General features: G+C 45.1%; 3 protein-coding genes and 1 pseudogene across 6 annotated transcripts; 2 read left to right on the top strand and 2 right to left on the bottom strand.

The window, feature by feature from the left end:
- Nucleotides 1–284: 284 nt before the first annotated feature.
- Nucleotides 285–8,112, top strand: LOC136454018 (flowering time control protein FY-like). Of its 2 annotated transcripts, none has more exons than XM_066454569.1 (18): nucleotides 285–599; nucleotides 860–951; nucleotides 2,366–2,434; nucleotides 2,849–2,953; nucleotides 3,818–3,913; nucleotides 3,990–4,072; nucleotides 4,169–4,240; nucleotides 4,328–4,425; nucleotides 4,548–4,607; nucleotides 4,677–4,737; nucleotides 4,811–4,898; nucleotides 5,118–5,181; nucleotides 5,412–5,490; nucleotides 5,677–5,766; nucleotides 5,986–6,074; nucleotides 6,533–6,996; nucleotides 7,459–7,719; nucleotides 7,874–8,112. In XM_066454569.1, exons 1-18 carry the CDS (start codon nucleotides 401–403, stop codon nucleotides 7,952–7,954), a joined length of 2,151 nt encoding a protein of 716 aa, XP_066310666.1. In that variant the 5' UTR covers nucleotides 285–400; the 3' UTR covers nucleotides 7,955–8,112. The 2 variants fall into 2 exon arrangements, with proteins under 2 accessions (XP_066310666.1, XP_066310667.1); XM_066454570.1 differs by lacking the exon at nucleotides 285–599 and adding an exon at nucleotides 634–769.
- A 1,221-nt stretch (nucleotides 8,113–9,333) lies between these two features.
- On the bottom strand, nucleotides 9,334–13,789 carry LOC136454017 (CSC1-like protein At3g54510). Its single transcript, XM_066454568.1, has 10 exons — nucleotides 13,370–13,789; nucleotides 13,089–13,232; nucleotides 12,758–12,821; nucleotides 12,067–12,276; nucleotides 11,583–11,768; nucleotides 11,167–11,465; nucleotides 10,797–11,076; nucleotides 10,415–10,687; nucleotides 9,953–10,186; nucleotides 9,334–9,810 (listed from the first exon to the last, which is right to left on the bottom strand). Exons 1-10 carry the CDS (start codon nucleotides 13,657–13,659, stop codon nucleotides 9,670–9,672), a joined length of 2,121 nt encoding a protein of 706 aa, XP_066310665.1. The 5' UTR covers nucleotides 13,660–13,789; the 3' UTR covers nucleotides 9,334–9,669.
- Nucleotides 13,790–14,053: 264 nt separating this feature from the next.
- LOC136454015 (uncharacterized) lies at nucleotides 14,054–19,846 on the top strand (annotated as a pseudogene).
- Nucleotides 19,847–21,472: 1,626 nt separating this feature from the next.
- On the bottom strand, nucleotides 21,473–25,042 carry LOC136454014 (calmodulin binding protein PICBP-like). 3 transcript variants are annotated; one of them, XR_010759098.1, is made up of 3 exons: nucleotides 23,297–25,042; nucleotides 21,818–23,201; nucleotides 21,473–21,737 (listed from the first exon to the last, which is right to left on the bottom strand). XR_010759098.1 is itself a non-coding variant. In XM_066454567.1 (3 exons), exons 1-2 carry the CDS (start codon nucleotides 24,670–24,672, stop codon nucleotides 23,314–23,316), a joined length of 1,251 nt encoding a protein of 416 aa, XP_066310664.1. In that variant the 5' UTR covers nucleotides 24,673–25,041; the 3' UTR covers nucleotides 21,473–23,201; nucleotides 23,297–23,313. The 3 variants fall into 3 exon arrangements, 2 of the variants coding, with proteins under 2 accessions (XP_066310664.1, XP_066310663.1); XM_066454567.1 differs by having other exon boundaries at nucleotides 21,473–23,201; nucleotides 23,297–23,792; nucleotides 23,901–25,041; XM_066454566.1 differs by having other exon boundaries at nucleotides 21,473–23,201.
- Between the last annotated feature and the right edge of the window lie 2,306 nt (nucleotides 25,043–27,348).

Genomic DNA, 27,348 nt, shown 5'->3' with positions numbered 1-27,348 from the left:
AGCAGGCCGGGCTGGGCCAGGCCTGGGCCGTGCTTTTTAGTGCTGTGCCCGTGCCGGCCCACCGTGTTAGTGTCATTAGGAAAAGTATACTAGACCCCGAGTCCCCGACTCACGATTGGCTCGTCTATAACTCGAGCCCGAGTTTGTATCGAGCTTTTAGCCATCCGATCCGAAATCTGGAAGCCTCACGCGCCGCTGGTCGGCTCGAGTTAGCGGCTGAGCTCGAGCTGGGGAACTAGGCTCCCTCGACCTCGGCTCGTCGACAGCCGAACCCATCGTCTCACCCCGCTCACTCACGCCGAACCCAGAAGCCGCCGACCCCTTTCCCGCCGCACGGATCCAAAACCCTAGAGCCCCGCCTCGGCGTTTTTCCCCTCCCGCCGACGGCGAGGCGGCGGAGATGATGCAGCAGCAGCAACAGCAGCTGCCACCTCCGCCGCAGCACCCGCCGCCCCAGGCCGGCGGCGGTGGCGGCGGGGAGTTCTACCGCGGCCCGCCGATGCGGCAGCTGTCCGCGGCGTCCTCCACCAATCTTCCGCCTGACTACGCCGCACACCCGGGCCCCCCGCCACAGCAGCAGCACCAGCCTCCTTATGACGGTAACAGCTAAACATCTCATTCAGTGGTAGTCTCTGTTCCATTCAGGGTCAGGAGAAGAGTAGCTAGGTGCCTATATTAGGTTGCAGGTATTGCCTTATTACTATCAGTCCGTCTTAACTCAAGAGTGTGAGCTCAACTGCCACTTACAAGTTACAAGTTAAACATACGGGTAGTTCCTTGTGATTTAACTGTAGACTTTTTGGTCCTCCTTATCTTATCATAACTACACAAATCACATTGTAATTTTGTTTCTCTGCAGCTTATGGTGACAATTTTGGTGCTAAAAGGATGCGGAAGCCTGTCCAGCGACGAACAGTGGACTACACAAGCAGTGTTGTCCGTCATGTTCAGGTATTGTGGATTGCTATTTTTTTTAGGGAGAATTGTCTGTTGGACATCCAAAGTGATGGTCATTTGCTGTTGGATACCCACTTTTTAGCATTTTGCCAGAAGACACTTTGGTTCGGTGAAATTAGGCCACAGCACACCGCGGACCGGTTGCAGCCGGTTGAGGAGAGAGAACGGCGGTGAAATGACATTCTTGCCCCTGCCGCTTTCTTCTTCCTATCTCCCTTTCTCTCTTTTTTTTTTGTTTCATGTCCCCGCCACCCTCTCCGCCTCCCGCACCCTTCTCTCTCCCTTGCTCTGGCGCCGCCCCCCGGCGCTCGGGCCCGCGCCTCCGACATCCGCGGCTCCGCGCCCGGGACCGCGCCTCTGACGTCCGCGCCCTGGCGTTCCGGCCTCGCGCCTCTGGGCCCTGCGTGCTCAGCGGCCACGCCCCCACCCTGCGCCGACGAGCCACGCTCCGACGATCGTGCCCTGTAGGCTGGCGTGCGCGTGCTCCCTCCCCTGCTCTCTCTCTCTCTCTCAGTGGGCCGCGACGGCGGCGCGCGGTCCCTCCCCTGCTCTCTCTCTCTCAGTGGGCCGTGACGGCGGCGCGCGGGCGAGGGATGACGCGCGGCTGGCTGGGCCACAGGCCATGGCATGGCAGCGGTGCCGAGCAGGTCCCCCGGCGCAACGCAAATGGCTTGCAGTGGTGGGGCGGGAGGGCGGCGGCGAGGAAGGGGCCGTGGGAGGCGGGGCAGAGCCGGCTGCGCCGGGTGGCGGCAGGGTAGGGTCGGCGCGCGGGGGCGTGGGTGTGGGCGCGGACACCGCGGCGCTCCTATCGCCGGCAGCAGCAGCAAGGGCGGCTGCTCGCACGTGGCGCTCGTGGTCGCGGCAGAGGCTCGCCAGCTCGCCCGCAAGCCCGCATGGGCGTGGCAGCTCGCCAGTTCTTCCGTGCGCCTGCGTGGCCGGGGCTGGTCGACGGCGGTGGCTGCTGCTCAGCAATGGAAGAAGAGAAGAGAAGAGGAGGAAGAAGATGGCAGGTGGGGCCCGCGCGCAACGAAAGGAAGAGGGGTGGACCCAACTGTGGCTCAGGGGCACCGGATGTCCAAAACGGAATTTTCTCTCTCCTCAACCGGCTGCGACCGGTCCGCGGTGTCCTATGGCCTAATTTCACCGAACCAGAGTGTCTTCTGGCAAACTGCTCAAAACGTGGTGTCCGACAACAAATGACCATCACTTTGGATGTCCAACAGACAATTATCCCTTTTTTTATGTTTGGATATCCATAATGATACAGGGTTTATTTAGGATTAGGAGCGCTCCGAAATGTTGGTCCTTTATGTTTTTTTTGGCTTGAATTTGTAATGCATGCTTATCATCTGGTACCTGCAGTTTCCTTCCCATCAGTAGTGCTTACTTCCACTATGTACAATTGCAGGCTCGCATGTGGCAGCGGGACGCTAGGGACAGATTCACATTGCAGCCAACTCCAGCTGCTGTCCTGGATGTATGTTCCTTGACTCGCAATATATTAAAAAGATGGAGCAGAAGTTGCTTATGCTATGAATATTGATTGGTTTAAGACTTTAAGCTTTAGAAGATAGTACCTATGCTATGATAAATACCTTTATCTGTATGAAACCATGAACAATCAGATGTTATACGAAATTCTTATGGATTAAAGTGTTAAATGTGCATCTAGCTACATACAATGGACACAATACTATTGTGCACCATAATACCAAAATTCGATAAAACAGTGCATACGAATGATTATCATGCTAGTAATTCGTCTATTAATCTTAGCATGGATAGTGTACTCTATGTTATGCAGAAAATCCTGTTAATCCTAATAACTAATCAAAGATCTTGATGACTACTTCTTGTTACAAACATATTTTGATAGCTGTGACAATTGCAGATGTTACCGTCTGTCGCATATCCAGACAATCCCTCCACAAGTTTTGCTGCCAAATTTGTACATTCATCAATCAATAAGAACCGGTGCTCTATTAACTGTGTTTTGGTGAGTAACTGAGTATTGGAAAACCTAATTTTCTGCTTTCCCAATAATCCACATTGAACATTTCGCTGTTATAAATACTTGTATTTCTCAGAAGCAATGGCTTTGCTGTTCATTATACATAAATGCAATACCAAGTGATATTTTTATGTATGCCATGATGTATACATATGAAAAATAAATAAATGCTCTACGAAGGCATGGTGGCAAAAGGAAAGGAAAAAAAAATTCTTATAGTATACACTATAGAAGAAACTTGAGCCATCTGAGAGACACTTTTATCCTACATGATTGCAGCAAAATATCATCTTGAAGCCTTTCTTCCACTTACTGAAATCTTATTGCTTTCCTTCAAAACTATTATCGTTTTTTGACTACGAAGCTAGCTCTATCAGGATTTCTATGAAATCTAATCCATCTCTAGGTGTATATTTCAACCATATGGATTACGAATTAGTATTGTGAAGTTGTTATTTATTAGAGCTGTTGGATAAATATGCTCATCGATATGCCATTCATGATTAACAGTAACACAATATTAGAATCTACCACTTATATCCTGGACTGATGACTACTCAGAATTTCAAAATTGCAATGCTACATGCAAATTACTATTGCATTTTGGTAAATTCATCCAAGCCTTGTCTTGTGATCTTGGTAAAAATTGCTCCAGATGATCTTTTATTCTTTTATGCATTAGTACCAGCCAAGTAAATATTGTCAAGAAACTGTATTGCCTTATTAATTTTGGCTATTTTAATGCGTTGACTATTGTCAATTATGTAGCATAATCATCAGTTCAATCAACATCTACTTTTATTATTTTCATCCACTTGGGGTATAATACAATTTTATTTGTGGATAAAGTGGACCCCTACAGGCCGTCGACTTATCACTGGATCACAAAGCGGTGAATTTACGCTATGGAATGGCCAATCTTTTAACTTTGAAATGATCCTTCAGGTATTCCACATTAATTACTTGTGGACTTAAAATGCTGGTAGTTTTAACTTACTTTTTGGAGAAACCTGACAATCAGGCTCATGATCTACCTGTGAGATCAATGGTTTGGAGTCACAATGAAAACTGGATGGTGACGGGCGATGATGGTGGCGCAATCAAGTACGCGTCCCTTCGTTTTTGTACCTTCCAGAAAATTATCATTTTGAACTGTACATTGTTTAACCCTTCAGCTGAACCTTTTGAATTCTTCTCCAGGTATTGGCAAAGTAACATGAACAACGTCAAAGTGAATAAAACAGCTCATAGAGAATCGGTTCGTGGTTTAAGGTGATGACTGTCTGATGCACCTTTTCTTGTTTGCTACAAAGTTCATGTACAATGTGTGGTGTGTGCTGAAACATGTCCTTCAAACAGTTTTTCCAGAACAGACTTGAAGTTCTGCTCCTGTTCCGATGACAGAACCGTGAAGGTTTGGGACTTCGCAAGATGCCAAGAGGAAAAGTCATTGACTGGTAATGTTGCTAATTTTTTCTTGCAAATATTAATCTGGCATACATCTCATCATCTGAAGTTATTATGTGATATTACTTTGTTCTTTTGTCAAATGACCTGAATTTCCCTTCAACTCAGCCAGGCCACGGTTGGGATGTTAAAACTGTCGATTGGCATCCTACAAAGTCTTTACTGGTTTCAGGTTAGTATATGTTTGTACTTGTTCAGTGTGTTCAATCATGCGGAACTTATTCAATTCTGTGCTCCATAGGTGGCAAAGACTATCTTGTGAAACTCTGGGATGCAAAAAGTGGCAGAGAGCTGAGCTCATTGTTGGTATTCCTGCCACTTCCATATTTTGTTAATTCTTAAAGATCTGTGTTACATTATGATTTATATCTGCAGCCATGGTCATAAAAATATTGTGCATTGTGTGAAGTGGAATCAGAATGGGAACTGGGTACTGACTGCCTCAAAGGATCAGATTATTAAGGTCTGTGGCTTGTGCTTTTGTATCTTGGTCTGTTTTTCTTATTGTCTTCAAAGAATTGTCGGATGGCAGTGTACACTCTATAACCAAAATTCTAGTGCTGTCTATGGAGATGGGTCAATCCATCCTTGTGATAAAATGATCAATAACTTTGTTTTCTGATGCCAGTAAATTATTAACTTTTGGTGCACTTGCTAATTCTATTGCTAATTCATTTTTCAGCTGTATGATATTAGATCCATGAAAGAGCTGCAATCCTTCCGTGGGCATACTAAGGACGTCACTGGTTAGATAACTGTTACAATGTCAAGATTTTTATATGTTCCTTCACATATTTTAAGCTTCAAAAATTGACACAAGTTTTAGATGTAGCATTTCATTTGTTCACTGTAACCATACATTCTATGATTGTTAGAACAGTGGCTAAAAATTTTCTAGGAAAATATGGTGCTCACTCTTGTTTGCCAAGGTTGTACTGAATATGTATTTGGTTACTCGTTTCCTTCATTTTTACAGCATTGGCGTGGCATCCATTTCATGAAGAATATTTTGTTAGTGGGAGCTTTGATGGAGCTATATTTCATTGGTTGGTCGGGTAAGATATCCATAGCATTATTGAAATTACTGATCTTGGTCAGCCTAGGAGTTTGCTACTTTGTGCTAAGTTATTCAATTCTTTTCACCCTCCAAAATCGATGCACAACTTTTTACATCTTTTGTGGCGTGAAAATAATGTCTCAAGTCTCAACTTGATGAACAAGCTGTTTCATTTATTTGGCAGCCATGAAGCTCCACAGGTTGAAATAAGTAATGCACATGACAGTAGTGTCTGGGATCTTTCGTGGCATCCTGTAGGCTATCTACTTTGCAGGTACTTGGCTTGCTTTTGAATTTTGTAATTTAACACTTTCCGATATGCTGCTTGCTTATTTTTCTGTTCTGCATAGTTTTTTAGTTTGTACTGTTATGCATACATAATCTGAATTTCTTCTCGAATACAATTTCCTGTGCATTGTGTGACTTTATTTGTTTAATGCTTTAGTTGTATGTGAACTCACTAAAAGTCGTTTACACTTTGATTCTTTTGTAGTGGGGGAAATGATCATGCTACAAAGTTCTGGTGTAGAAACAGGCCTGGTGATCTTACCCGTGATAGATACAACAATGGCCAGATGCAAGGTTGCCTTTAAGTTGAATTTAGCTTGTTATTTCATCTTATTTATCCCGTTTTGGTCCTAAAACATTAACATATTAGTAGACAGATACACTTGCACTTGCATATACATGTATACACACATGCCTTCGAATATCACTATTTAGTTAGATTAAATAATTGAAGGGTGGGCCTGGTGCAAGCGGTAGAGTCTTACCGCCTATGACCGGAAGGTCCCGGGTTCGAGTCGCGGTCTCCTCGCATTGCACAGGCGAGGGTAAGGCTTGCCACTAACACCCTTCCCCAGACCCCGCACAGAGCGGGAGCTCTCTGCACTGGGTACGCCTGTTAGTTAGATTAAATAATTATTCTTGTCTATTACTTGCTTCACACAGACACAGGTGCTTAATGGTGTGTTGTGCTGCTTTGTGACCTTTTCCTTCCAAAGAAGGAATTCTTAATGCATAGATGATCACCTTTTCAGGTTATGGTGACCAACATGCTGCTTTTGGTGCTCGTGGTATGGGTGGATTCCAGATGCCTGAACCTCCAATAACGCCTGGACCATTTGCTCCTGGATTGTCACGCAGTGAAGGTACAATCCCTGGCATTGGGGTTGCAATGACCTTGGCAGGCCAGTCTCTTGATGGATCTGATGGAGAGCAGAGGCCATCTATTCCGGGTCTTCCACCTGGGCAACCTCCGCTGCCACCAGGTCCTCATCCATCGCTTCTTGGGCAGCAGCAACAGTATCAACAGATGCCTCAGCAGCAACATCCCCAGTTTACTCGGCCACCACCTCCAAATATGCCCCAACTGCAACCACCAGCTCACATGCTTTCACATTCACAAGGATCTCGGCCTACTCTTCCCCAGCTTCCACCAATGGGTGGACCATCAGTGCCATCACAAGTGAACCCACCGCTTCCGCCTATGCCTCACCCAACGGTACTGTTCATACCTTTATCAAACTGAGGGAGACAACTGTTTACTTAACGTGTTCTGTCTCTCTATTTATCTTAGCTGATAAGTGATAATCGAAAACCAAATGCCTCGTCTGCAAACCATTGCAAGTTTGCATCAAAAGAATGTTTTCAGTGAACTTGTTTTTTTATGAATAGTACTGCATTACCTTGGATCCTTTTTTTTAAGAAAAAATAAGGGTATTGACTGGTTGGTTCGAAAACATGCAGTAACTGCTATGCTAAGTTTTCTAGTCCCCAAAACCTGAATCACCGTACACTTTTCTTCCACAACACTGCCTGTTGCACGATTCTATGTTACTGTGAATTCACTGTTTAATTTGATGTTACATGAAAGGAACCAGATTAGAATATATTTGGATTCTTTGTGCTCCTTGGTAAATTACAGCTACTGTGACATTGTATTTGACAACTATAATATTTGTAGGCAATGCAAGGTTCACAGAGTCAGATGATGCCTCAAATGCCACAGCACATGATGGGTCTAAATCAGATGCATCCTGGTTCTGTGCCTCCTGGTACTGTACCCCCAATGGGTGGGTTCTCGAGTGGGATGGGAAACATCCAAGGAGCATCTGGTTCGTCTGGCATACAAAATTTTCCTATGGGTGGCATGTATAATCGTCCTCAGGGACAAATGGCTCCACAAGGACAAATGACATCCATTCCCGGTCTATGCTCTTACCAGGTAAGCCTGCATGTTGCATCTTGATTTTGTCATACCTAGAGGCTACTTGGTTTAATCGTCTGTATTATTAAACTTTCTGCATTATCTAGCCACATTACTATAAATTGATTATATTAACTGAAGCATTGGTGTTGCTGATTGCTGATTGCTGCAGGGAATGGGCAATGTTGGCCTTACACCGCCCCCGCTGCCACCACAGCACCCTCCGCCTCGAGGAGGCTCGGCACCACAGTGACCTGGAGCAAAACAAGGATTGTACTGAACCTAGAGTTCTCCGTGACAATGAATTTGTAACATGTAATCCATCTTGAGCAATATCAGCATGTCTAGACTCTCCTGCAAATTCAAGGGATTTCTGCCCGATTTTTGCTCAGCCAGCTAGGATTTTTGCTATCTCGTCGGGTCCATAAACACGGGGTTCCTTGGGGATCGACTTCCACGCTCGGGCTCGGTCCAGGAAAACAACATGTAGTTCATGGGCTGGTCCAAGAGTCTAAAACACAACGGGCCGAAAGGGCAATTCGGTCGTCGAACGAAAGGTCTATCCAAAAGAACAAGCGCCTGCTCGTCAACTTCTTCGGCCCACCTCTCCGACCGGAGCACCCGCTTCAGGCACTAGTCGCCTCTAAGCGGTCTCTACAATCGGAAGGCCTGACAAAAAACACTGCTTCCTACTTCGACCCCGCGACTCCGACCCTGCGACCGGGGCTTGTGGGAACCCTGCTCACCGCTCTTCTTCGACCGCCGCACTCAGAGCCGACTGGAGCCATCCGACCGGGGGCGCCCCGTTCGGTAGGAACCAGAAGACGTGTGGGGAAAGGCAAGTTAAGGCTTACAAGTCAAAACCACTGTACCAGGGACCATACCCTGTGCAAAACAATACTCTACAGCCACCATCTCCCCCTACAGTATTGTAGAGGCCGCTAAAACTCCCATACGTTAAGCCCCCGCGTGTCTCTGGACATCGATCGCGGTATGGGCACCAGGATTTGCTGTACCGGGTGAACATAGCGTGGCTCCTCACATGCCACTAGGCATCAAATAATATTTGCAGGTACCGGCGTCCATCTTTCCTGAAGAAGATAGCACGACCTCCTGTACGCATCCGACATTCTACCGTGACATCAACAGTGTTAGGGGCGCCTACCATCATCCAGTCTTCATCAGCGTGGGTAACAAGGCTTAAAAACATCCGTACTCTCTCCCTCTCACCTGTAAAGCCATCCTCTTCATCTATAAAAGGGGATGCATTCCCTCCAACGGAGGGATCGACTTCTTCAAGTTCAGACTCACTATCGATGGCTCACAACCCCTCAAGCACACGCTTGGACTTCCAGCTCATAGCGGAGTTCCGGTCGCCCTCGGCCCTTCCGGTCGGACCCGACCGGGCCTCTTGAACACCCATCCTTTCTCCTTCTCGTTTGTAACCCCACTACAGACTTCGAGCACCTAGGCTCAGGAATAAAGTCACCGACCGACCCCGACTGGACGTAGGGCACGTTGCCCGAACCAGTATAAATTCTGTGTCATTGAGTGCTAGGCCATCTCCGATCACAACGTACAATAAAACTATAAATATTCACTAGTCGGTCACTTTCTGCACCGATATATCTCGTGCTGTGATTTACAACTGGGAGGTCAGTGCCTCATTTATACTGTAATTCGAATTGTGTCATTACTTGTCGGCTGCTTAAATGTGAACATAGAGAATTCTTTCCCGCAGTTTTGAGAAACATGAACTAAACTTGTGCCAGTTATCGTAATGCCTATGCTTGTGCGTACTTCACGAGTTGACAGACGAAGGCGACACCTGCAGCAGTCAATATGAAATCTATTGCATGTGCTTTCTTTTGACACAGGACGTTCAAAAAAATTCATAGTTTACATTAAACAACAAAACTGACATCAGCACCAGTATTGCTGGTGCATGGTGCTATCGTGCAAAACAGATCAAACATTCAAAGGCTGCACAGAACTAGATTCCAGGTTTGTCGGACGCATCCATGGTGTCCTATAAGCGCAAATTGCATTGTCCACATTGCATTCAGTCATACCCTCAGCCTCATCAAGCTCATCACTCTGTTTGGCAACCTTATTAAGATATCCAAGAGAGATCACAAGGTTATGACAATTTGTGAATCATGTTTAGTAGAAGCACCGGACCTAATAAAGGAAGAACAAAGCAAGAACAACAAAGCTAATACTATATGCTTTAAGGAGGGAATCAATGTACCTGGACTGGTCGATGGCTGAAAGTTGGAAGAAATCGGACCTTGCAGTACTCGTTGAAAAGAATGTTCAACACAAGCAAAGGAATTGTGGCGAAGGAAGCTCCTGGTTTTGACTTGAGCCCAAACAGTCCTATCATCGTGATTTGCATGAGTGCTACTGATAGGAATATGTAGCGGTGAATGTTGGGCCAATATTGTCCGCATGTGTCGTATGTGATCTCATAAACATCTTCCATCTGCATAACACAAATCACCATCAGTGAGAACCTAGGTTAAGCGGCTATTGACAACATCAAACTGATATCGACCACAGGTTGAATATATCTGAATTCACAAAGTAGAATAGAAAAGAATTGTGTATTGTTATTTCTTAAATGGAAGATTGAACTCTAGAATGACTCGCACTAAACTCCAAAGAAACTGATAGTTGTACAACAATGGATCATGTAAGCTGAACAAATTACCTGGTTGATGTACACTGCATAACCGAGCAGAAAGTATATCAAAAGGATCGGGAGTAGAAGGGGTGCAACTACAGCGTAGACCACTCCAATCAATATTGCAAGGGAAACAATGGGCACAACTCGGAAGTAAGGGAAGCCATAAAGATATGGTTCCTCACTGTGTCCAAGTGAATGCGCCTTTAAAAATTGCCATATTAACAAACCAAACTGAAGAACCTCCAAAGAAAACCCTGACATGCCGTTGGTCAAAATGTATGTGATGAAGAAATCTGACTGCATCATAAGTAGAAATAATAAATGCTCCATGTTCCCTGAAGTTTACACCATAGAATCCGCTATTTTAAGAAACAAAATGTGATACATAAATCTTCTTTGTAGTTACCTGTGCAGAAACAGCACTTGCAAGACGGTTAGGGATGTTCATTGGGTGCTCGAAGGATTCTCCTATCTGATCGAGTAGAGAACCTGAAAGAATACTGAGGAAGAAAACATTTCCAAGCAAGAAGTAGAAGACCATATTGCAGGCCTTAATTTCTTTTTGGCTGTTGGCAACGCAGCCTTCAAATGAAGCCATACCAAGCATCGCAAAAGGAACCAAGTAAATAAAACCATTTAAGATCATGCTCGGAAGATACCCAGTCACAACAGAATTCAAACCCGGTCTGCAAGATAATAAACGTCACATATATCAACATTGTAAAACCCACAAGTGCCAACTGAACCACAATTCAATTCAAGTTTCTGGCACTCACATAAGCTGCACAGCTCTCGCTGGTGGGAACCATCTTTTTATCTTCTCAAATTGCACTATCCCCTGCACGGCTGTTACAGGGACGGTGAAGAACACCGTTAACAAGAACGCAGCAACGAAGACTCCAAGTTTGAACATAGCCATGCGCCAAAATGGAATGGACAAATTTTTCCATATTATATCAGTTGGTTCAGGGGCATAAGTTGTAACCAATGACAGTGGACTGACAAGCTGTTGCATCTCCGCAGCTTGGGCAGCCTCCAACCGGGATTTGAACGAGACAAAAGCTACAGGTACCTCCTAGAGTTATAACTAATATTAAACCTTTTATGAAAAAACCAATATGTCTGTTCTACTACATAAACTACTAAGGGATACCCTTGGCACAAGCAAATGGAGTAAATGATACACAATTACCTTTTGTTTAAGCATATTTTCACACTGTAGGAAGCGGATAGTCTCTTGCACATTTTTCAGTTTTTCTTCATGGTTGTGAATATGTGTTGCTTCTGATGTAAACTTGCTCCAAATCCGTCCCAAAATATTACATTTTCTTGTCTCTCTTTTCCTTTGTATCCGTTTCTCAATGGAGGATGCCAACTTCTGTAATGATGATTACATGACTAGCCAATAAAAAACACTATCATGCTAAGTTTGTTTTGACTGAACAAAAAAAAGGTTAAGTTCCATATAAATTTTGCATTCGAAAAGGATGATGCACAAGTAACGTCTGCAGTTGTTTTTCCATAATGCTAAGAAAGAATGTGTGACAAACAGTAGCATCTAAACTTTGATGTTCATAATTTCACTGGTGGTCTGTTCAGGAAATATGATCACATTTTTTTAATTTGATAACCTGCTAGTCGGTCACAAATCAGAATCATGGTCCTAATCTACTCACCTGCAATGCCTCAATGTTTCCTATGTCATGTACAATTTGGTATGATTGGTATGTCTGATAATGCTTTGAGAAGAAGTGATCAACATAGCACCCGTAAGTTCCATGATCTGGACATGTTGGAATTCCTCGAACCAAAATGGTGTATTGATCATGTCTTTTGTAGTGATACTTCAAGTGCTCAATTCTTCTCAAAGTAATTTCGCTGTATTCCTGCTTCAAATAAAATTGAAGATTTCAATGACATCATCCAGATTATCGCTTCGACAATGTAGCTTCAACTATTGATGAACCAACACTTCTCTAACCAAATCGCCTAGTGACCTTTCTAGTTAATGTGCACAAGGCTACACTTTTCAGCGATGGATATAAGTAACTGACACAAAATAACACAAATCCTTGGTTTGGGGATTACAGAGCAATAATCTGCTTTAAGATTCCAATTGCTGGCATATAATAATTAAATAGATAACAACCCTAATCCCATGCCACCAAATTACTGTTTTCTTAATATAAAAACGGAAACTACAGGGTTTTCCAGTTTTCTGTATGAAGGCTAGAATACCTATACATGCTAATAACAAGGAGATTGGTTAAACATTTGTTGGGCCTTAAGCATGATACTAACTGTACCTTCCAAGAAAAAGAAAAAAAGAACAAGTGGATTGATTGAAAGGTTTCCAAAATCACTTACCTTATGAAGCAAATATACCACATAAAAGGATATAAAGCAAAGGCATAAAAAATGCACCCAAAGCCTGTCATGCACAACATAAACTATTTCAGTTACAAAATTAACACCATTTCCACTTGGTAGGCAATACCTTTCAAACTTTGATTTTCCCAACTTATTAACATGATTCTAGCTACATATGCTAAAAAAAACATGATTCTAGCTACACTAGAAACGGTATACAACTACATCATCATAAACTAAAACACCATTTGCTTTTCTTGGTTAACATTGCTCAATCTATGAACTGAATAGTTCATGAGAAAGTGAAAATATGCAGACTAGAGCTAACCTATTAGATCCCCGTGTCACATTGGTAACCGTGAACAGTTCCATGGAATTCGATCTTCTGATGTCAGCTCGACCTTCACTAGTATAATTTGTTGGAGCAAGGATCCCTAGTCCAACAATCGAGCAAACACTGAAACACTTGATCCTACACATCATCGAACGACGAGATATCGTCAACCAGATTATTAACAGTCATAACAAAGAGAAGATCAGTTGGTGAAAATGCGTGTCATTTTCAACTCTTCTAGAGTTTCATGAATCCTACGACCGCTCTTCACGTACCCAAACTTGAAGAGGCGGACGACGACGAGCGCGTCGAGGCCGTGGCGCCGCAGCACGTCTTCTTCAGAGAGCCGGAAGGCCGCGCCGATCCACCGGAACGACGGCGTTAGTCGCCCGTGGCCGAGCGGCAACAAGCCACCACCAGCACCAAGATCGCCGGTGGTCATCCGGCGGGGATGGTAAACGGGCGCGTTCCCCGGCTGCTTCTTGAGCAGGGAGAAGAGCCACAGCGCCACCAGCGCCAGCCCCAGGTTGATCGCCGCCGACGCCAGCAACCCCTCCGCGTCCATTTTTCTTCGTCCTCACACACACAGCTGATCCGACGCGCGCTGCACCAGCGTGGGCACTGCTCTAGTCTTCGTTCTCCAGTGGAATCAACTGATTGGTGCGGTGGTCGATGGCGGGCGGCGACGTGGTGGCCGGAGGAGCCTCGAGGGACACGTGGCCTGCCCGGAGCACGACGCGTTTGGCTGGCGCCGCCGCAGCCCATTCCTTCAACCGCATGGGCATTGCCACAGCTTAGCCCACCTGTCAAGGCCCACAGGTTTGCTTTAATGGGCCCTCCCCTCGTGAGCTAGGCTACGCGGCCCGGATCGGCCCGTTTCATCTTGTGATGAGGCGGGGAAGGCGAGTTCGGCGACACTCCGAGCTCGAGGCGACAACATCAAAAGACAGGTGTTGCTCAACAACAACAACAACAACAAAAAAAAAAAAAAAAAAAAAAATCAAAAGACAGGAGGAGAAAGGAGAGGTTGGTGGTGGCTTGTGGGGCGATGGCAGCGCCTTCGGCGGCGCTGCGAGCCGTGCTGGCGCGGGCGGGGATGGCGGCGGAGCGGTCGGGGCGCGCCGCGGAGGCGGTCCGTGTTGTGGCGGTGGGGAAGACCAAGCCCGTTTCGATGCTGCGGCAGCTCTACGATGCGGGCCACCGCTGCTTCGGCGAGAACTACGTGCAGGAGTTCGTCACCAAGGCTCCCCAGGTCCTGATCTTGTCTCCAGTTCGATTGCGTCGTTGGCTCTGCAACTCTGCAGCTCATCCCTCGCGCGGAGATGGGGCGAAATGATCTGCTCGATCTTACCGTGTGTTTGCAGCTTCCAGAAGATGTCCGGTGGCATTTTATTGGGCACCTGCAGAGCAACAAAGTGAAACCGCTGTTAGGTATGCATGTATGTTTCAATTCTATGCACAATTAAAGAATAAGTTAGCCTGCATCAACAAAGTTATAGACGCCCTTCAAGAAGAAAAGCTGGTCTGTTCAGAAGTAGTTAGAAACTGAAGTTCTAAATGTTATGATTATTTACGACATGTTTGGTTGCTGAAATGGTATTGGAAACGCAAAGGGAATATGATTACGCGGGAAGACGACGAGTCCGTAATCTGATTACACGGGGGCTGGAGCTGTATCAGCTTTGTACAGTATGGTATCTGATAACAGCGGTACTCAATTCCACGAGGCCGGAAACAAACATTAATTAATGGAATCAGTTACCGGCAGTAATCGAATCACGTTACATTGACGTGAACCAAACACTACGTTAGTGCTTGCCACTTGCGTCACCTTGTAATGAATAGTTAGTACTGGAAAGCCGTTCTTGCTTAGCACCATCATGACAATTGGTAGTAATACTTACTAAGCAGTGTACAGTATATGAAAATGATAAGATTAATATCAATACAATTCTTTCATAGTGTTTTTCTCGACATCATCTATCTTTTGTATTGCCAGAATGCCAGCTAAGCCTTGTCTCTTTCTTTTTTTTCAGCTGCTGTTCCAAATCTTGATGTGGTTGAGGGTGTAGATAATGAAAAGGTAAGCAATCAGCAACAAGTACTGTTCCTTTATTATGTATCTCATGTCTGTACAAAAGATGAAGACTAATATATAGCTTAACGCTTGTTAAGTTGTTATGCAGACTCAAATTCTTGTACCTGTTACCTACGATTGTATGTGGATTTCTTTATTAACACATAGAGTCCACATTTTTCAGATTGCTAACCACCTAGATCGAGCTGTCAACAGTTTGGGAAGGGAGCCTTTGAAAGTTTTGGTTCAAGTGAACACTAGTGGAGAAGAATGTGAGTGCAGAATCAATATTGATAAATCAGAACTCTTATCTCTTGATTAATTTACCCAGATAAAGCACTTGTGCTATTTGTTTCCTTGTTTGCCTTGATCTGATAGATTATTATTATTGCTATTAATTGGTTTTGCAATTAATTTTGCTAAACGAGAAGTCAGTTTATTACTTCAGAAGCATACCCTAAATTACAAGTGAGCTTGTGGCCAAGCAAATCATTACCATTCTGCAATGTTCACATTTATCTTTCGTATAATTAGCTTATCATTCTGCAATAGCAGGTTCATGGACTAAACATTTTCTTTTGTTCAGCTAAATCTGGTATCGACCCCTCCAGGTGTGTCGACCTTGCTAAGCATGTGAAACTAGCATGCCCACACCTAATATTTTCAGGTCTGATGACAATAGGAATGAAAGACTACTCGTCAACACCAGAAAATTTTAAGGTGCTTATGCAGTCTTACTTCATCACAAACGACAACGAGCAATCTGCCAATCTGTGTTGGCTTTCATAACCTGTTGTTTTAAGTGCTTTGAATACAGGCATTGGTGAATTGTAAGCATGAAGTTTGCAAGGCCCTTGACATACCAGCAGAACAGTTTGAACTCTCCATGGGAATGTCTGGTGACTTTGAGCAAGCGGTTTGTAATATAATCATTCATTCTTTGCAGAGGAACATTGAAACAAGACCACGAAATTGGGTTTTGTTACACACTAGGACTCCTGGAGTTCCATTAACTAATGTTAACTTTATGCAGATTGAGATGGGCAGCACGAATGTGAGGATTGGATCAACCATTTTTGGACCAAGGGAGTATCCAAACAAAAAGCAGAACTTGTGAGATTCAACGCATAAGTGTCATCTCAATACCCAATCCTCTTGATTAACCTTTTGCCTTTGTAAGCAAGATGCAATGTATAAATGCACATGTGAATAGGTAACATGTACAACTCCAAACAACACTGTTTGCGGGAGAAAAAACCCCTCCATACAACAGTACAACACTGTAGAAGAAAATTTGTGACATGATCTTGAATAGTATCTCTAATACTTTCCTTCATAAAGTTCTTCCTTTTCTCTGCATGATGATTGCTGCTCACCTGCAGATTTTAATTAGGATTTTACTTCTATGCAGTCCAAGGACATGTAATTCTATAGGCCTCCCTGGCTCCCTCACCTAATTTGTCGAATCTTCCCTAGTATTACGCATTTGGTTATGTTTTCCTTTGTTGCTGATTTGTACTTCTCACAACATCATGTTCCGTTCCGGAGAATAACCATTTGTGATTTAGACATCAGGAAAATATTAGTTAGGAAATTAAGCTGTTCTTTTGTACTTTGTAAAGAATGAAGATGCAAGGATAAGAGCATGGTAACTTGCAACAAACGCCTTGTACCTTGTCAATTGAGTTACAAACATGGCTCAGACCAGCGCCAAGTACCAACTACCAAGCATACTTGATTTACCAAGCATACTTGATTTGTGCACGCATGAAATAAGGTTAGTTAACTCTATGAATACGAATTGAAGCACACGGATACAAGCTACTATCAACAATAAGTAAAACACGGACACCAAGGTTATATTTTGTGTTCTCGTTTAAAAAAGTAATCAGAAGTAGGGGCGCAAGAATTCTTCCTATGATAATGTCGTGGATAGGGCGTCCGTTCCATCCGGACGCTTGTTGGTAGGCCTTGACGAACGGGCCAACAGGCATGGAAATTTTTTAAAAAAATCACCGCTCGTATTTTTTTCTCGAATCGCCGCTGTTTCCCATCCATTCTCAAACCAACTCTCCGCGCCTGCATCGCCGCAACTTGCTCCACCACGCCCGCGCTGCCGTGCCCATACTGCCGCGCCCGAGCGTTGCTGCCTGCTTTCTTGTCTCCCCACCGCCACTCACCACTCGCCGCCGAGTTCTTCGAGCCAACGCGGCGTGGTCTACGACGACTGCTCCACGCACAACGTTCTTCACCACGCCCAGCCGCTTGCCTGCCGCCATCCTCCCTCTCTACTGCACCTAAGCGTCATTTGCTGGCTACCACAGTTCCTCACTAGGTAGGCCATGGCTGCCGGCAGCACCATGCTTTGTTTCAAGTGTGTTTCAGAAGTTGTTTTCAAGTGTTTTATCTGTATGTTGCGTATGTTGTAGTGGTTATATACGTATAGTGCAAGTATATGTTTCAAATATTTCAGTTGTTTCGAACGTATGTTTTACGCGTTTCATCTGAATGTTTCATGCGTTTGATATTGCATATGTTGCAATGGTTATACACATATGTTTCAAGTGTATGTTCCACATGTTTCATCTATTTTGGACGTATGTTGCAAATGTATGTTTCAAATGTTTCAACTATTTCAGTTGCATGTTTCATGTGTTTTCATCTAGATATTGCAATGTCTATACAAGAATGTTTTAATAGTATACTGCATATGTTGCAACGGTCGGACAGATGTTGTAGAGGAAATGAGACGTTTGGACGGGGACCGGGCGTGGCCGAAACAAAGCGCGGCGGAGGACAGGGGCGCGGTAGGGATGTGGCCGCGGTGGGAGGAGGAGCGCGGCGTGGCAGGGAAGCAACGCGGCGGGCTTGACGCTGGGAGCACAACCGGGATGGGAATCGAGTCGCGAATGGGATCGGTCGTGGGTGGCCGCACGCGATTTGCTGGTGCTGGATCGGATGCAAGCGCGGTGGCGTCCGATGCGAAACAGTTACGCGTCCGGCCGCTAGGCCAGCCGTTTTTTCTACGATGAGGGGGCGCAAGACTGCTAACATACGTGGATAGGGCTGAGTGGGCCGATTCCGTATGGGGAACTTTCAATTGGCTGGCCCGTTAGATCTGTTCGGTTCCTGGGCTTCCCAATTCCACTCCAGCACTCTACCACCGCCTCCCCGACCCCCCAATCCCCTCGCCGCCGCCTGCTTCTCCGCTTGCCAGAGACGCCGGCGAGAGGCGCCGCGCGCTGAGGCCGACGGGTCGTCCGTTTTCCTCGGTGAGCATAGCTCCCAACAGATCACACCCTTCCTTCCGTTTCAGACCTCCCGCGGTCTCGTCTCAGGGCTCAGGCGCCGCCCCGGCTGCAGGTTGGAGTTTCTGAATGGCCAGCCCCGGGGATGCGGAGGGCGTCACCACCTCCATGGGGGAGCTGAGCGTAGAAGCAGCGCCTTCATCAGGAGGGAACGAAATTGCCCAATATGGTGAGTATCCCGAACAAGGGGGAAGCCGTGTGCTTTCATAACCATGCGTTGTTTGCTTAATCTTTTTTTTTTTTATCATGTTGTTTGCTTAATCAGTAGTACTGCTTGCTGTAGTTTTATCTCGTGTCTGAACTTAGTTGATTTATTTATGCAAAACTTTGTCCCAGCTAATGGCGGTGATGTTGCCGCTGTCGACCAAGATGATGTATGGGAAGATGTTTCAGATTCTCATGGGCATGCGTCTACCTTAGACAGAGAATGGGTCCACAGGCAGAACCAGTTTCAAAAGGTACTAATTACCCTAGAGTTTATCCGGAACACAGTTGTTAATGCTAACTACTCTTCTGCAGTTTTTTTGCTGATAGCAGAAATGTTTAAATTGATTTTACTCTAGATGGGTTATCGGGATGGTATAACAGAAGGGCAGAAGGACTCTGCGCAGGAAGGCTTCAATGTTGGGTTCAGGCAATCTGTAAACGTTGGCTACAAGTGGGGCCTTGTTCGCGGGGTTGCCAGGTGTATATCCTTCCAAGAATAGGTTTCTTGTATTACCATTCTCTTCTAGTCTTCCCTCTGATTTTAATTTTTTCTATCTGTGGTCCTTCCAAGCAGTGCATTAGCCAGTCTTCCTGACAGCTTGAAAGAAAAACTGGTGCCGGATGTTCAGTGTAGAGGGAAATTACAGGGTCTGCACAGCTCCGTGCAAGAAATATCAGCAGATGACGCTCTTCAGATGTTCCATGAGAGTATTTGCCAGAGCAATTGTCCTTCAGAGGGATCAGGATCACATGTAACATCAACCTCAGATGGAGCTACAGAATCAAATAGGATGAAAAGCCTATCAAAGGATCTTGTGTTGTTGTTGCATGAATGCTCAGATATTAAAGTAAGTGAAGAGGTTGCATGAGATTCATGAACAAGTTGGCCTGGAATTTCAACCACTACGGTCTACGAACTTTCCAAGTCTGGCAGAATCACATTGAGTTTTCAGATTATTGAACATCTACCTGGGCTATAGATGAATGTAATTCGGGGATTTTGTTTTCAAAGGATCTGATACTCAAAAGGCTCGAACTTCAGAGACCTAGAATGTAACTGTAAAACCTGTTGTTCCATATTTTGGTCATATTGCCCTTTTGTGAATTGTAACTATTACTCGTATAAAGAAAATCTTGATACAAGCCTCAGGCTCAAAGCATTCTGGTAGTTTCTTAGTATCTCTCATGGTTTAATTCTATCTAAGTTATAACAATGTGGTATGGCTGCAATGTCATGGAAGCAGATGCCCATCACTCTACGAGTATATGGTTGAAGGTTTGAAGGTCTCGTTACCTGCCGGTCTTTCTATGAGATATATATACTGTTTTTCTCATCTTTATGCGCAAAAATTATCACCAAGTACACACTGCACTGACGTGCAGAAAAGTGGTTTCTGCATAGAGTCCCTCCTACCGAAATTGCTGTGGCCTACTGTAACGGTGTTTATGCTGAACTGAATTTTACTCCACCGAAATATACTCAATTTTGATGAGTTGAAACCCTCCTCATCTACTACACCAGAAGTTGCCATGGCCTATTGTAACGTTTGAAGCTGACATTCAGAATGGTCTACGGTGGTTTGATAGCATGGCATGTCAGCGGTGGCCTGCTTCTACTACAAGTTCACAACGGATCGGTGGTTGGATCTGCAAGATGAGTGTCAGCTCTTGGAGTTCGTTATGGTTGGTGGAGCATCAAACCTTGTATCCGCTGTGTTGGTTATGTTTATTCATCAATGCCGTTCATTTTTCGAAAAAGCCTATGACAAGATAAATTGGGATTTTCTTATATCCTGCCTAAGGCAAAGAGGATTTCATAATCACTCTAGTGCTTGACCCTTTTAGGGCCATTGATATAGTCGGCAACTCTCCTGCTTGATTGTTTTTTTTTTAAAGAGAGAAACCTCTCAACTACACCAGAAGTTGTCATGGCTATTGTATCGTTTTTGCTGACATTCTGAATGGTCCACGGGAGTTTGACAACATAACATGTGAGAGATGGTCAGGAAGACGAGTGTCACTCTTTCAGTTCGTTATGGTTGGTGGGAGCATCAAACCTTGTATCCGTTGTGACTAGTGTTTGCCTGAATTGAACCGTTTCATCTGCCTGAAGTTTTCACGGTCTAGTTGCGTAGTAGTTGTGTTTTCAATACTGGTGCCGTTTAGGAGTATTCCTCAATGCTTGATCTACTTTTATCCATTGGAAGCACTTTTGGTTATGTTTATTCATCAATGCCATTCATTCTTGGTGATGAACATCTGACCTGCTATACCGATTGGTTCCTCCTGATCTAAAAACACACACTAGCCGTACGAATTTGCTGACTTGCACTTGGATTCATCAGGGTTTCCAAGATGTGTTTAAACTCATCAGGAAGCCTGTTCAGAGTGTTCACCAATGAACAGGAGTACAAATCTTTTGGTTTGCAGGCCGTGCCAGGTTTGGCCCATCTGTTTGCATCAGCACAAGACTGCTTACACCCCAATCTGTGATGGTCTACAGTTTCAGTCCAAGATCAGAGTAGGGCTGTTATTGGGTGTAACAGTAAACAATTAGCTTCATCGATTATCTATAGTACCTTAATAACGATCATACAGCATCCGAAGTATTCAGATATTCAGAAAGCAACACTTGGGTCGAATTGGACTGCAGCTCTTCAATACAAGATGCCTATAAGAAAATCAATGGAATATTCACATAAATCAGGACAAAGAAATTGAAGTTATTATATCCATGTATATGACCAGCATCCGAACTGGGAAAGAAATGCGGTTAATAAGAGCTTTATTAATCTCTGTCTAAAGGAACATCTCAACGTTCTTGCCAGTGCTAGTCTCCTACACCTGTTTCTCATCACTAAACTGAGCACACGAGACATATGTACATGCCTAGGCCCTCCACTAACCCAACTCAGCGAGCTCCTAGTAGCTCAACTATCAATCAGATAAGAAAATAATGGTGGTAAGCAATCCTCTGGCACTAAATTGAAGCAACTGCTGAATTAGAACCTTCAGAAGTCCAGATCATGATTAGTTCCAGCCGACCACAAGCTGCAAGACAGATAAAAACAGCGTCAAATTTCAATCAAGAACCTTCAGAAGTTCAGATCATGGTTGGTGGAGCATCAAACCTTGTATCCGTTGCGCTGGTTATGTTTATTCATCAATGCCGTTCATTTTTCGAAAAACCTTTTATAAGATAAATTGGGATTTTCTTATATCCTGCCTAAGGCAAAGAGGATTTCATAATCACTGGTGCTTGACCCTTTTAGGGCCATAGATATAGTCGGTAACTCTCCTGCGTGATTGTTTCAAAAAAAAAATTTGTCAACTACACCAGAAGTTGCCATGGCCTATTGTATCGTTTTATGCTGACATTCTGAATGGTCCACGGGAGTTTGACAGCACAACATGTGAGCGATGGTCAGCAAGACGAGTGTCGCTCTTTCAGTTCGTTATGGTTGTTGGGAGCATCAAACCTTGTATCCGTTGTGTCTAATGTTTGTCTGAATTGAAATTGAAACGTTTCATCTACCTGAAGTTGTCACGGCCTACTTGTGTAGGAGTAGTTGTGTTTTCAATACTGGTGCCGTTTAGGAGTACTTCCTCAATGCTTGATCTACTTTCATCCGTTGGATGCACTTTTGGATCCATCAATGCCATTCATTCTTGGTGATGAACATCTTATCTGCTCTACCGATTGGTTCCTCCTGATCTAAAAACACACACCAGCCGTACAAATTTGCTGACTTGCATTTGAATTCATCAGGGTTTCCAAGATGTGTTTAAACTTTCCTAGGAAGCCTGTTCGGAGTGTTCACCAATGAAGAGGAGTACCAATCTTTTGGTTTGCTGGCCGTGCCAGGTCTAGCCCATCTGTTTTATCAGCACAAGCAGACTGCTTACACCCCAATCTGTGATGGTCTACAGTTTCAGTCCAGGACCAGAGTAGGGCTGTTATAATTAGCTTCATCAGTTATCTTTGTGTCTTATATAGTACCTTCATAATGATCATAAAGCACCAGAAATATTCAGATATTCAGAAATCAACAATTGGGTCAAATTGGACTACAGCTGTTCAGTATCACTGAAATGTTGGAAATCGGGCATGGCAAAATGAGTTATACGAGATGCCGATAAGAAAATCCATGGAATATTCATATGAATCAGGACAAAGAAATTGAAGTTATTGTATCCATGTATATGACCAGCATCCAAACCGGGAAAGAAATGCGGTTAATAAGAGCTTTATTAATCTGTCTAAAGGAACATCTCAACGTTCTTGCCAGTGTGCTAGTCTCCTACACTCGTTTCTCATCACTAAACTGAGCAAACGAGACATATGTACATGCCTAGGCCCTCCACTAACCCAACTCAGCGAGCTCCTAGTAGCTCAACGATCAATCAGATAAGAAAATAATGGTGGTAAGCAATCCTCTGGCACTAAATTGAAGCAACTGCTGAATTAGAACCTTCAGAAGTTCAGATCATGATTAGTTCCAGCCGAACCACAAGCTGCAAGACAGATAATAACGGCAACAAATTTCAATCAACAATCTTGTACCAAAGGAGAGTCTATTAACAGGGGAATCCTCACCGCTGTTCCTTACCTCTAAAAGGCTATCTATCAGCTACATGCTTGCGAAGGCCATGTAAGAGTGAATGTTCTCTTGTCACCATTATCGTGTTGCTCGGGCTTCTTCTCATTTGCAACCGTGGGCAGAACAGATTCAAAGGCCTGGACAAGCATCTCAACTTTTCTCTTCTGAGCACGAGCCAGTTTCTTTATTTCCTTCCGAAGAGCGTAGTCAACCATCCACTCCTCAGTGGTCCTCCGATCATCCACCGCCTGATGTTTGAGATCAACTTTCGCTGCCTCTGGACCGGTTTCTGCAGGAAGGAAGTTTGGAGGCTTGGGTTTGAAAGGACGAACTTGCTTGACACCCTGTTCGGATGTTCTCCTCCTCCTGGCAATGCTGGACCTGTTCTTCTTCTGAGAGGATGCTTCATAGACGCAAGCAGAGCTAACATCTTCAAAGCTTATCCCACTGAGCGAGCTGGAAATGCTATCGACTGATGATTCCTTTGGAGCATCGCCGACGCCACCTTCAAAATCGCCATGTCGTTGTCGTTCATCAGGCATGAACAATTGCTTCTCGATTCCAACATGTGCACGAGCGGTAGGAATAGAGGAAGCATTGCAAGGAACTTCACCTTCAGGAATGTTTCCTCCATGATTAGCATCCAGCAGCTCCTCGGAGATGTCAGACCTGCAGCCACAGAAGTCCCCGCCTTCATGATCCACCATGACCACCAAGGTCTCCTTCTCTTCACGGCCGCGATGCTCGGTCGTCCCCAACAGCTCTACCGAACCAACCGAGATCACGTCGCTGGACGCGCATGAACCGTCATCCACGGAAGCAGCACCCAAACCCTCCGGCGCGTCCTCCGCAGAGATGTCGCTGCAGCTCACGTCCGAGGTCACCGTCGGCGTGGTGGACCCGGCGCGTATCTCGACGAAATAGCCGCGGCCTCCGGCGGTGCTGGGCTTGCGGAAAGGCGAGGCGCCCTTGAGCTTCATGCTCTGCTGCGTCTTGATGAGCCGCCTCCGCTCCGACACGAAAGTGCCCAGGGGCGGCGCGTGGGCGTGGCCCTTGAAGGAGCAGTACGCGTACGGGCACGCGTGCGCCGGCCCGTCGGCCCCGGGCCCCTTCATGGCGGAGGAGCACGTGGCCCTGCCCGCGCGCGGCACCGCCGTCGCCGCCGCAGCCGTCAGCGCCACCTTCGCCCTCCCCTGCTGTGGCTGCGGCTGCGGCGCGGCGGGGGGCCCGGAGTCGCCGACCTTCGTCGCCCTCATGTAGTTGGGGAGCGGCGCCGGGGACATGCCGCCAGCGCCACCCCTGCTTCCCGGGCCAGGGCCACCGCCCCCAGCCGGCACGGCGTCGGGGTCCTTGGGCTTCTTGCGCTCCGGCTTCCTCTGCACCATGGCGTGGGGGCGTACGGAGGAGGATTCTGGCGCGGTCCGGTTGCTTATCCGAGGGGCGAGGGAAGGGAAGGACAAAGAAGGGGAGGTGGCGGGGCGAGAAGGGGAAGGTTTGGCTGCTGGACGGCGGGCGGGCAAGGGTGGGGGCGAAGGCGAACAAGGAAGGTCAGCCGGTCAGGTGGTGATCGTTGCGAGATTCGGGTGGAGTTGCTGCTGCTTCCTTTGGGATTCGGAGGGCGGCGGCGGCGGCGAGTGGATCGGCTCGACGTTTTTGGAATCGTCGAAGAGGATGGGCGATCGGACTCGGAGGGCGCTGGATTTTGAATGCGTTCGCCGAATCTTCTGTGGCCGAGGACCCTGTGCACCCGCTCTTGTGGCCTCCCTTCGTTCTACTCCTCACGCCACTAATAAAAAACCAGAGCACTGCTCATCTCATATAGGAGTAGTATAGTTGTTTTCAATCAAGACTGCGTTTTCTGGGAAGGTAAAATTTATCGTTGAGTTTAATTATGTAGATAGTTACTTTATAGTTTATTAATGATGTATGAATTTACTATCCTTAAGCCATGTAGTAGGAGTTGCATGAGTCAATAAATTAAAGGATTTTCAAGCCTGGATTACATGGTGTTCCATGTTTTGAAACAAAGGCATTACACTGTTTAACACATTAGCGGTAATATTGAATTACATCAGTACAAGGATTGTCACTTGTCTTATGGCTGTTTATTTCTTAACCCAGACTACAAAGGATCAACAACAGAAAACAACAACATTGAAAACAACAACAACGAAAACGACAACCATGGCCGCTTGGACCAAGACACACATGCCGCCCAATGCCACTACACCACTGAAGAACACCTCTGTAACACTCTTAGCAAACAAACAGGAAGAACACAATGCACAACCACAACCACCACCTCTCCAGAAGCTCCACACCATTGCTCGCCAAGCGCCACATTGCACCACCATCACTAAAAGACGAGCCCAAACAAGTCATCATGCCATTTGTCACTGTCCCACACCGAGCTAGTCACTGCTTGCGCCATTGTTATTGACGATGTCCCGCACTGAGCTAGTTACCGCCTTGTAGGGCTACGCGCCATCGTTGCCACGTCCGTCGTCTGTCGATGTTGTCCTACACTGGGTTTAACCACTACCAGGTAAGGTTAGCCGTTGTAATCAATGCCATTATGCACCTACCGAATCTTTAGCGTTACCATATCCCTTGGCTACAATTTGGATTAACGCCCATGGTTTGGTTGGGTTAAGCTCACTTCCCATGTTTTTTTTTGTTCTTGCTAAATGTTAATGTATTCTTTGGGTACCGTTTGAATTGACACCCCCATGCTTTGGTCAGGAAAAGCTACATTCAAATGCCTTTTTGTCCCAAAATTGTTACCTTATCTTTTTTATGTGTTTTGGATTGACGCCACCATGTTTGGGCCGTCGAAGAAAACCTGCTTTCATGTGAGTGTTTTTGCCAAATCATTCGTGACATGCTCTATTATCTAAAAAAAAATCATGACATACTGGTGCGAAAATATTCCTCAAATTCTCACTGAGTCGAGGATTAGCAGGATAAGAGCATCTCCAAAAGCCTTTCTAAATCTAACTCTCTAAAACATCATTTAGAGAGTCATTTGCATAAAAATCGCTTTCTATATCTTTTCACTCTCTAGCGGTTTTTCTATATCTTGTGTGCACTCGTCTTCTATTTTTAGCTAGCGAAAAAGCTAGAATAGAAGATGATTATATTTGGATAACCATTTAAAGAAACTGTTGGAGGATAATTTTCCATCAAAATCTCTATTCCTAGCATTTAAGAAGGATATAGAGAGTTTCTTGGAGTTGCTCTTAATCGCGAGAATCTCAAAATGAATTGGCGTAGCTTGTTCAAAGACCCCGAAACAAAGCTCGTTATTAATAATTAACCTAACGTCGGACAGTCGGTGTCTGTTGTACCACACCCTTGGCGTTTGCAAACGCTAGAACCATGTCACTTTGTTTATACAGTAAGCCCATGCTTATTTTTGTGTTGGATTTGGATTTCAAGCCTTCAATAAAAACCGGTCATCCAAAGAGGATGAGATGAGATGAACCCACTGGTCACCCCCTGCCCACAGAGCAGAGATCGATATCCACGGGCCACGGCATATGATGTCAGAGCATCCGTCCATAAATGAACGAATTCACGGAGCACACGTGAGGACGGAGCGCCCGCCGGCTCCAGACTCCGAGGCCGTTTGCTTCCAAATTTTAAAACCGGACGACACGCCGGAACAGAGAGATATCCTCTTGCTCCCTATTGGTGTAGAAAGTAGGAACTCATTCGCAGCGGAAAATTTCGAAACCAAGAATTTGATAAATCTCATCGAATTTTACGGAAATCAATTTAATTTTAAAGAAAAAACATAAATATATATATATATATATATATATATATATATATATATATATATATATATATATATATATATATATAATCCTATGCTCCAAACAGAGCCTGGTTGATATAACGTTGATAGTTGGATGGTGTTTAGGAGAGACGAATCAAAAGCTGTTTTGGTGATGTCATCGACAACAATGAATCTCTAAAAATACGAAGCTAAAGTATTACAGACGTAGAGAAATAGACATGCTTTTGAATACTAGTGACATCAAAGTTTCTTTGTTCTG

The sequence above is a fragment of the Miscanthus floridulus genome, chromosome 5 (assembly GCF_019320115.1).
Source record: "Miscanthus floridulus cultivar M001 chromosome 5, ASM1932011v1, whole genome shotgun sequence".
Classification (NCBI taxonomy): domain Eukaryota; kingdom Viridiplantae; phylum Streptophyta; class Magnoliopsida; order Poales; family Poaceae; genus Miscanthus; species Miscanthus floridulus.
Note: the sequence above shows the minus strand (reverse complement) of the source record. Positions and strands in the feature narration are given on the sequence as shown.

Bases quoted from the DNA above. Each gene is read 5' to 3' on its own strand.
- LOC136454018 (XM_066454569.1), top strand. From the start codon at position 401: ATGATGCAGCAGCAGCAACAGCAGCTGCCACCTCCGCCGCAGCACCCG. The intron at 952-2,365 runs GTATTGTGGATT...GTACAATTGCAG, and splicing joins GTGTTGTCCGTCATGTTCAG to GCTCGCATGTGGCAGCGGGA. The intron at 2,435-2,848 runs GTATGTTCCTTG...TGACAATTGCAG, and splicing joins CTCCAGCTGCTGTCCTGGAT to ATGTTACCGTCTGTCGCATA.
- LOC136454017 (XM_066454568.1), bottom strand. From the start codon at position 13,659: ATGGACGCGGAGGGGTTGCTGGCGTCGGCGGCGATCAACCTGGGGCTG. The intron at 12,822-13,088 runs GTTAGCTCTAGT...TGTGCATGACAG, and splicing joins GTGACACGGGGATCTAATAG to GCTTTGGGTGCATTTTTTAT. The intron at 12,277-12,757 runs GTAAGTGATTTT...TATTTGAAGCAG, and splicing joins TGGTATATTTGCTTCATAAG to GAATACAGCGAAATTACTTT.
- LOC136454014 (XM_066454566.1), bottom strand. From the start codon at position 24,672: ATGGTGCAGAGGAAGCCGGAGCGCAAGAAGCCCAAGGACCCCGACGCC.